The sequence below is a fragment of the Sprattus sprattus genome (genome assembly GCF_963457725.1).
Source record: "Sprattus sprattus genome assembly, chromosome: 20".
Lineage (NCBI taxonomy): Eukaryota > Metazoa > Chordata > Actinopteri > Clupeiformes > Clupeidae > Sprattus > Sprattus sprattus.
The window spans coordinates 23,352,745-23,362,744 of record NC_137918.1 but is presented as its reverse complement, the minus strand read 5'-3'; the positions used below and the strand labels follow the sequence as shown (position 1 = coordinate 23,362,744).

The following is a 10,000-nucleotide window of genomic DNA, read 5'->3' as shown; positions in this document are numbered from 1 at the left end:
ATGCATGAGTAACCCAGACAGCCACTGAGAAGGAGAGCACAAATTAATTCAGACCCCCTAGGAATGAAATTAATAAATGACTGCAAATAACCCGTCCTTGCCCAAGAGTATGTGGGAGGTGTTAAATTGGTAGTGGGTTTCCACTCTATAGGAATCCAACTAACACAACCCCACCATACTCCACCCCACCCCACCCCACCCAAACCCCACCCAAACACCACCCCACGCCACCCCACCCCACTCCACCCCACCCCACCCCACCCAAACCCCACCCAAACACCACCCCACGCCACCCCACCCCACCCCACGCCACCCCACCCCACCCAACCCAAACCCCACCCAAACACCACCCCACGCCACCCCACCCCACCCCACGCCACCCCACCCCATCCTCCATCTGACCCCACCCCACCCAAACCTCACCCAAACACCACCCCACCCTACCCCATCCTCCATCTCACCTGTCGGCCGTTGCCCTTTGACTCCTGCACGCTGCAGCGTCCCAGGCTGCCATTGGGTGTGGTGCCGCAGCTGCTGATGATCTGGAGCTGTTTCTCCGCACGGTCAGCCCGGTCCAGGAGCTCCTCGATGAACTGCTGCAGCCGAACCTTAGCGTTGGCCTCCCGCGCCGCCGTCTCCTGGAGGAACTGGTCGATCTGAGCCACCTCTCTGTAGGGGAGGCACACGCAGACACACACACACACACACACACACACACACATTAGGGAGGTTAGGTGACGATCTGAGCCACCTCTCTGTAGGGGACGCAGAGACGCAGGTTAGGAGTCGAGACACAGAAGCCAGTGGTGTAGTCCAGGGTATACACACTTATTTTTCTGTCAACATTGTGTATACCCACTTCTCAAAACAGGGCGTTTATCCTGTGCTGTATGGGCTGCTTAAACAAATTAAGAGTATATCCACTTCTCCAGGGACCACTAAAGCATATACCTACTGAAGCTATTACAACTCCACAATACCTATGTGACATTTCGTACAATGCCAGTATGCCTACTCCATCAAAAGAAACTGAATTCTTAAGAGCACATATAAACTCCAGAGGATAATCTGGGATGCATGGCTGCATCATATGTCACTTAAAGAGCTGATGTACAATACATTTTTTCAACTCATCTAAGTCTCACTCACTTAATACATACTCTTACAAAAACAGTCAGGCTGAAAGACATTCATCTAAAATAATACTTTCAATTATCAAGTGATTGCACACATACACTAACATCTTTTTAATCTCATATAGAAACACACATGTTCTCAAATACACGCACACACACACCCATATGCTAATACAAAACTACAAACACACGCACACACACACCCATATGCTAATACAAAACTACAAACAAAAAGAGACTGAATCTGCTTAGTCTTCTGCTCCCTCCTTTTCTCTCTCCCTTTCTCTCTCCCTCGTCTTCCTCCCTTTCTCTCTCCCTCGTCTCTCTCCCTTTCTCTCTCCCTTTCTCTCTCCCTTTCTCTCTCCCTTTCTCTCTCCCTCTCTCTCTCCCTCGTCTCTCCAGCACTTGCATTCTGTAATTCCCTGAAGGATACTGGCAGCCACTGAAAATGGCTTTGCCTGTGTTATCTTTGTGTACTAGACGTTTCTCTCCTTATAAACAGTGGCCATCGCTCCAGTCAACACATCAACACATCAGTTTAAACATCTGCACATAGACATACAACAGAAAGTACACCCAGCTGAATATGTTTGTATAGCGACACACAGATAACACAGTCACACATACACACACACACACACACACACACACACACACTCAGATGCAGCTTGAAGGTCATCTATTCATACTCAAATTCTGACTCAGCTGCTTCACATAGCAACCACGGGTTTAATGGAGATCCTCTCTCGACATGGGACACGGTTTGTCCATTTGAAAATGAAGTCTTTCCTGTCTTCAGGGCAAAGCCATCCTTGCTTAGCGATAGCAATTAGGCCTGGCATTTCATTAAAGCAGCTAAATGAAAGAGCGTTTGGTATCAAAGCATCTTGTAAATAATTCCTACTGGGATCTGAAAACATGTAAACACCGCCCCCTGAAGAGCATGGTTTGGGCATATTCTTTATAAGGCTATCTTTCTGTTTGCAAACTGAGGGGTACATGGCATCTTACATCTCTACATTCACACTACCAAGACCTAAAATGGCCACCAGTATTAGAGCTCTGTTTTGATAAACAAATGGCATAGGTGGATACTGATTGAGCACATAGCCCCTGACCAAATGAAAAGCCTCAACAGAGAAACTGTCTTGGATCACGGGGAAGAGTGATTTAAACAATTCTCATGAGAACTGATGCTGTTGTGCCTGTGTGTTTGGTATTCACAACACAGACGGGCTACTGCTTAGAGCTGGAGAGATCAGAGCCCAGTCCTGCCACCTTATTGCACCTTCAGGCTGTATGTGTGTATGGGCGTGAGTGAACGTGCTGCTGCTGTAGTAAATGTGGCATCCGATGAGGTTCAGTCCGCTAACACCAGTACCAGGCAGGGTTTGCCACATCCAGCCAAACGCAACAATTAAGCTAAGGAGCTAAGCTAAGGTGTCTAGGGTAAAGAACAGAGAGAGAGAGAGAGAGAGAGAGAGAGAGAGAGAGAGCAGAAGGCATGGATTTAGGCCTAGCTTTGCTTGACAACACTAAGAAATAATCTGGGCTCTTATCCCACACTTGGTGGAGTGAGCAATTGAAATATATCCTGCTAGCTTTAGCACATTTGCATCTGAAAGGATTTATATGCCTGTCGTAATTCAATAGCACAAGAACTAACACTGTAGAAATCGAACTAACTGTTTATGAGCACTAAATGTTGAAAGACTACCTAATGCCTCTGTCAAACCCTGCACGGCAGATAGCTCAGAAACCTGGTCATAGAAAACTACTGTTCAATGCATTTTAAAACTGTTTTCATACCACTGAAATAGTTGTTGGCCGACATTCGTAAAGGATCTTAAGTGTGCTTACTTAAAATCAAGACAGTCTATATTAAAGCCTATCTTTAATATAGACTAGAGACACAAATGGTACCTTTCGAGTCTAGTACAAAAGAAGCACATCCAGTTTGTAGGTAACATCTGTAGAGAAGGTGTGTCCTTGGATAGGTTCAGTAAGCCTGAGGAACGGGGAGTGACCCATCCACTTTGCTTTAACCAAGATGCTATGAAGTTCTATACCCAGGAAGCACCCGTGCTATAAGGACATAGACTCTGTGTGCTGTATGCTTATTTGGTTAAACGAATATCCATAATGAAAAGTGAGCCAGGTTGTAGTTGTTCAGTACAGGCTACTGACGTCCGAGCGACTCCCGGACACATTCGGTCCGGCTCAAGGGCACCTCATTTCACCCAGCCCTGAGTTAATGCATCAGCCACTGAGTTAATGAGCCAATCAGAGCTCAGGAGCAGTGGGCCAGGAAGGAGTGGACACTCCCTACAAGCAACAACCGGCCAAGGGACAACACAGCCACACTCAGGCATTTAAACACCAGCCAAGGGACAACACAGCCACATTTTAACCGCATTTAAACCCCTCATCATGGATCTTTTGACAGTGCACTGTCCTGTCACAATGGATTTGGCTAACTCCCTCTTTTCCTTTCTCCTGAAAGTGAAAGTCCTCTCTATGGCAGAGGTGGTGTAGACACACACACTCTGAAATGAACCTCTGCATTTAACCCATCCAGGGAAGTGACACACACACACACACAGTGAAGTGAAGTAACACTAACCCGGAGCAGTGGGCTGCCATTGGCGGCACCCGGGAAGCAGTGATAGGGGTTAGGTGCCTTGCTCAAGGGCACGTCAGCCGTGGATGTGGGCATGGGAGAGCAGTGGTCTACCACTTCCCCCGCCCACATTTTTCCTACTGGTCGGGGATCGAACCGGCCACCCTTCGGTTTCCGGCCTGAAACCCTAACCAGTAGGCCACGGCTGGTGACTATAGATCGACATGGACTACATGCACATACAGATACACGCCAGAGTTGATTCTTCTTTTGAGACCATCAGCCGGTATTTATTTCTAGAAAAGAAGCCATTTTGCATATCCGCCACAGGTCTGGAGCAGGTACAGGCGGCCTTCAAATGCACCGAGCTGGTCCCTCATCTCTGTTCTGGGAAGGTGGCTAGTTAGTGCATGGCAGGATAGACCATACATCTGTGCCAGTGTGTACCATAGGAGAGGAACCATGTCTCAATTACTCCACCATACATCTGTGCCAGTGTGTACCATAGGAGAGGAACAATGTCTCAATTACTCCACCATACATCTGTACCAGTGTGTACCATAGGATAGGAACAATGTCTCAATCTCCACCATACATCTGTACCAGTGTGTACCATAGGATAGGAATAATGTCTCAATCTCCACGGTTACAGGCGTCCCCTCAGAGGCTGAGCAGAGGGCGGCTACAGAGCAGGGGCACTCTTATTATGATAATCTGATTATATGAATCATTTCACCCTGTTAACGCTGAGGAGCTTAAAGACGAGCATCATCTGCTGACACACTCTACAGCAGCCTGACCATGACACAGCAGATTTCTACACCATGACACAGCAGACAGCCTAACCATGACACAGCAGACAGCCTAACCATGATACAGCAGACAGCCTAACCATGACACAGCAGACAGCCTGACCATGACACAGCAGACAGCCTGACCATGACACAGCAGAGACATCCTGACCATGACACAGCAGACAGCTTGACCATGACACAGCAGACATCCTGACCATGACACAGCAGACAGCCTGACCATGACACAGCAGACAGCCTGACCATGACACAGCAGACATCCTGACCATGACACAGCAGACATCCTGACCATGACACAGCAGACAGCCTGACCATGACACAGCAGACAGCCTGACCATGACACAGCAGACAGCCTGACCATGACACAGCAGACAGCCTGACCATGACACAGCAGACAGCCTGACCATGACACAGCAGACATCCTGACCATGACACAGCAGACAGCCTGACCATGACACAGCAGACAGCCTGACCATGACACAGCAGACAGCCTGACCATGACACAGCAGACAGCCTGACCATGACACAGCAGACAGCCTGACCATGACACAGCAGACATCCAGCACAGGGGAGAGATCTGTAGGGGAGAAATGGAGACAGAAATGGGACGAGTTTTTAAGTAGTATCCAGAATAGTCAGTGGACTGTTGTAATGAACTCGTTTCCCGGTTTGTGAAGAAAAAGGCTGAAACTCCTTAAATGATTTAGGTGTGTTTGAGTATGACATGTATAAGTAATACACTTACACATACATTGACAAGCCCACAGCTTTTTGACAGATGTAATTGGCTTCGTTGGTGGGTGTAACTCTATCCTTGGGGAGCTGGTGGATGCTCATTAAAGAAAACAAGTCAAAAGTAGAAAAACTGGGACTTGAGTAATTAGAGTCAGGGGCATTCGTACGCAAGGATTTCACCAGATTTAGACGAAGAATTCCCATATTGGAATGTGAGTGAAGCCAAACTGCAGAAGCTCATTCAGTGTCTCCCACACCTTATGTATGCAAGGAGTGCCAACCCAGGGCAGAATAGTCAGTCATGCTCAACGAGTCCTCTAGGGACGGGAAGCACACAGACAAAAATAACTGTGTGGTTAAATAGTGGCAGTGTGAATGCACAAGCTAGCACACACACACTCACACACACACTCGCTCGCACACACAAACACACACACACACACACACACACACACACACACACACACACACACACACATACACCCACACACACTCACACACTCACACACACACATACATGCAGGTCAACAAGGCGTGGCTGTAGGTTCACACGATACAAATTTTGAGTCCTTGTGACAATGAATCAGGTCCAGGTGGCTGCAGTTATGGAAAAGATGATAAATACTCACTGACGTTGAAAGAGAGACCAAACACAAGAGAAGAGAGAGAAAAAGGGGAGATCTAGGGACAGAGAAGAATGAAGAGAGAGAGAGAAAAGGAGAGTTCTAGGGACAGAGAAGAATGAAGAGAGAGAGAGAAAAGGAGAGTTCTAGGGACAGAGAAGAATGAAGAGAGAGAGAGAAAAGGAGAGTTCTAGGGACAGAGAAGAATGAAGAGAGAGAGAGAAAAGGAGAGTTCTAGGGACAGAGAAGAATGAAGAGAGAGAGAGAAAAGGAGAGATCCAGGGACAGAGAAGAATGAAGAGAAGAGAGAGAAAAGGAGAGTTCTAGGGACAGAGAAGAATGAAGAGAGAGAGAGAAAAGGAGAGTTCTAGGGACAGAGAAGAATGAAGAGAGAGAGAGAAAAGGAGAGATCTAGGGACAGAGAAGAATGAAGAGAGAGAGAGAAAAGGAGAGATCTAGGGACAGAGAAGAATGAAGAGAGAGAGAGAAAAGGAGAGTTCTAGGGACAGAGAAGAATGAAGAGAGAGAGAGAAAAGGAGAGATCTAGGGACAGAGAAGAATGAAGAGAGAGAGAGAAAAGGAGAGTTCTAGGGACAGAGAAGAATGAAGAGAGAGAGAGAAAAGGAGAGATCTAGGGACAGAGAAGAATGAAGAGAGAGAGAGAAAAGGAGAGTTCTAGGGACAGAGAAGAATGAAGAGAAGAGAGAAAAGGAGAGATCCAGGGACAGGGAAAAGATAAAGGGGTATGGAGAAGATGAAGGAACGTGAGGGTGTGGGTTATCTCATTATGTACGTTTGTGCAAAGGGGGAATTCAAAGTAGTGCAGACAGAAAGCACACAAGCACCTCAGTGCCTTTATTGACAGACATACAGACAGACAGACACACACACACACACAGACACACACACACAGACACAGACACACACACACACACACACACACACACACACACAAGAGGCCCACTCAGTCCATCCCATCCACAGCATATAGGGCCACGTCTGAACAGCATGAATAAACCATGATCTTTAAATGTTAATCCAGGCCATTGAGAAAAATGCCCAATTCCTAATCGTGATTACCATGCCTCATTAAGTCAGGGAAGTGTTCAGCATTTATATTCATGAGGGCTTGTGTTTTATTTTATGGAGGCTTCGCTGGACAGTGGTGCATGAGGCTATTGATGAAGTAGCTGGCGTTAGTCTTTGCCAGGTGTGACTCTCACTGGAGTCTCCCCCACAAGACAAAAGCGAGCGGCAGACTTATTTCGCTTATTACGCAGACAAACGCAGACTTGAATACTCGCTTTAGCACGACACTCTTTTGATTCCCAACATCACGGCGCAAGATGGAGATAAAGGGAGACATAGAGGATGAAGGAGCAGTAAAACAACACAACCTCGGGGGGCACGGTGGCGCAAGCCGATAAAGCCCCCCACTTACGGGCTACATTGCCCGAGGGAAGTCTGGCCTGATGTCATTTCCCAATCCTCTCCCCACCTCTTCTCCACCTCGCTTCCTGTCATATCTTCAACTGTCCTATCCAAATAAAGCCATAAAAATCCCCCAAAAAAACACAAGCTCAGGTGGCGATGGAACAATCTGGTGGGAGACGTTCATGTTGGTAGACGTGTCAGACTGATGAGGAGCACAGAAGGAAGAGAAGGAAGAGGAGAAGATGAGAAAAGACACAGTTGCCTCCAGGTGATGCATTCATCTAGCCCATCTCAAAGCTTTCCCTCGCCACCTGATGTGCGTAACGGGCTTCTCAAAGCTGCCTCTAAATCCAGGACTCTCCGCAAATCAATCACGGCAAGTAAATATTTCAGTAGATGCCCGCCCTATGCTTCGCTGCAAACCCCTGAACGTCTCACAGGAAAGATCAATGCTGTATTTTTCAGGAGTACCAGATTGGGGGGGATTCACAAGCACAGGCACATACACGAGGCCTCCAAAAACTCCAGCACCATATAACGTGTCTTTTTCGGGGGAATCTCATGACCCCTGGTGAGAATGAAACAAACAGCTCCCTTTGAAGCCTGCGGCTGATCACTCTGTCTTAACCTTTAACCTTTCACAGCTAGACTATTGATAATAAGCCTGATGTGTCTGTCTTAACCTCGTCATAGCTAGACGTTTGATAATAAGCCTGATCACTCTGTCTTAACCACATCATAGCTAGACTATTGATAGTAAGCCTGATCACTCTGTCTTTACCTAATCATAGACTATTGAAATAGCCAGATGTGTCTGTCTTAACCACATCATAGCTAGACTATTGATAATAAGGCTGATGTGTCTGTCTTAACCTTATCATAGCTAGACTATTGATAATAAGTCTGATCACTTTGTCTTAACCACATCATAGTTAGACTATTGATAACGAGCCTGATGTGTCTGTCTTAACCTTGCCATAGTTAGACTATTGATAATAAACCTGATCACTCTGTCTCAACCACATCATAGTTAGACTATTGATAATAAGCCTGATCACTCTGTCTTAACCTTATGATAGCTAGACTATTGATAATAAGCCTGATCACTCTGTCTTAACCTTATGATAGCTAGACTATTGATAATAAGCCTGATCACTCTGTCTTAACCTTATGATAGCTAGACTATTGATAATAAGCCTGATCACTCTGTCATAGTTAGACTATTGATCATAAGCCTGGTGTGGAGGGGTTCCCATCCAGTAATCTCTCTCATGAACTTCTGCATTAGGTGAGACCGGAGCAGCAGAGGGCGATGCTTTCTGCCCGCTGGTGCCAAGCGCCTGGTGCCATGGCAACTTGTGTCCGGCCCGGTCGGAGACGGGGGAGCACAGAGGCGTGATGAGCGGTGAGGGCCGACAGCTGCTGATCCTCTGGGGGTGGAGATGGACACTGTGCTGAGGGCAGCGGTGTGTGGAGCTGGATCTACTGCTGAATTAACTCTGAAAGCCCTATTGTGTGCTCCCTGCCTGGAGTCCTCTCACTTCAAGGCCTCGCAAATCAAGCCCTGCCATCTCAACACTGGCACATCGACGCAGACAGGCAGGCGGGCGGGAAGGGGAGGGGGGGGAGTGGGGGGATAGCGAATGCTAACGAATAGTTGTGTGTACCCTCAGGCTCCTGCTAGCACAAGGGCTCTGAGCTGTCAAGGCCTCACTGTGGCTCATTCTTCACGTTATTGCAGCCAGTAAAACAGGGCGATTTACGACTTCACTTATTTATTAACGATCTACGACTTTAGAGTAAGTAGGTTCAAGGCTGTGTGATCATTTTAATACAGTGGTCACAAGGGGTGTTTTATATTTAGCACCGTGCTACAATAAAGAAACAAAGAAGTATCTTAGTATTCCGAGGTTTCTGTCTGCCGGTTCATTCTGTACGTTAGCATGGCTCACACACACACACACACACACACACACACACACCCCCACACACACACGTAAGCATGGCTCAAGCCTGATCCCCAGAGACACTGCTGCAAATGAGGGCAGCTCCCATCCAGGCAGAAGCGCTGTGCATTCTGGGACATGGCTCTCAGACCCTGGGCTTGTTTCCACGGCAGCAGTGATAGTCTCCTCCCACTCCACACTCCTCCTGCACAGTGTGTATCACGGCTGGTAAGACACCGTGAGAGAGAGAGAGAGAAAAGAGAGGGGTGGAAGGAGAGGCCAAGAGTGGCTAGGGTAACAGTGATACAGAATTAAATTTGCACTGGTAATCAGAGGAGCCCTTCTGACTGATCACAAGGCCAATCTGAGGTCTGAGGATCTGAGATCTACTCCTCCAGATCCCCCAGGTCTGAGATCTACTCCTCCAGATCAGATCACACAGGTCTGAGATCTACTCCTCCAGATCACACAGGTCTGAGATCTACTCCTCCAGATAGAGATCACACAGGTCTGAGATCTACTCCTCCAGATCAGATCACACAGGTCTGAGATCTACTCCTCCAGATCAGATCACACAGGTCTGAGATCTACTCCTCCAGATCAGATCACACAGGTCTGATATCTACTCCTCCAGATCAGATCACACAGGTCTGAGATCTACTCCTCCTGATCAGATCACACAGGTCTGAGATCT

At 47.4% G+C, this 10,000-nt stretch overlaps 1 protein-coding gene across 1 annotated transcript in view; it reads right to left on the bottom strand.

Moving 5' to 3' along the window:
• Positions 1–10,000, bottom strand: part of fbxo41 (F-box protein 41) — a gene marked incomplete at both ends in the record, with an annotated part of 45,962 nt that overhangs the window by 27,593 nt on the left and 8,369 nt on the right. The window contains one exon of the mRNA XM_080859656.1: positions 462–669. Coding sequence (XP_080715782.1) covers positions 462–669 — 208 coding nt within the window. The remainder of the gene's footprint in view (positions 1–461; positions 670–10,000) is intronic.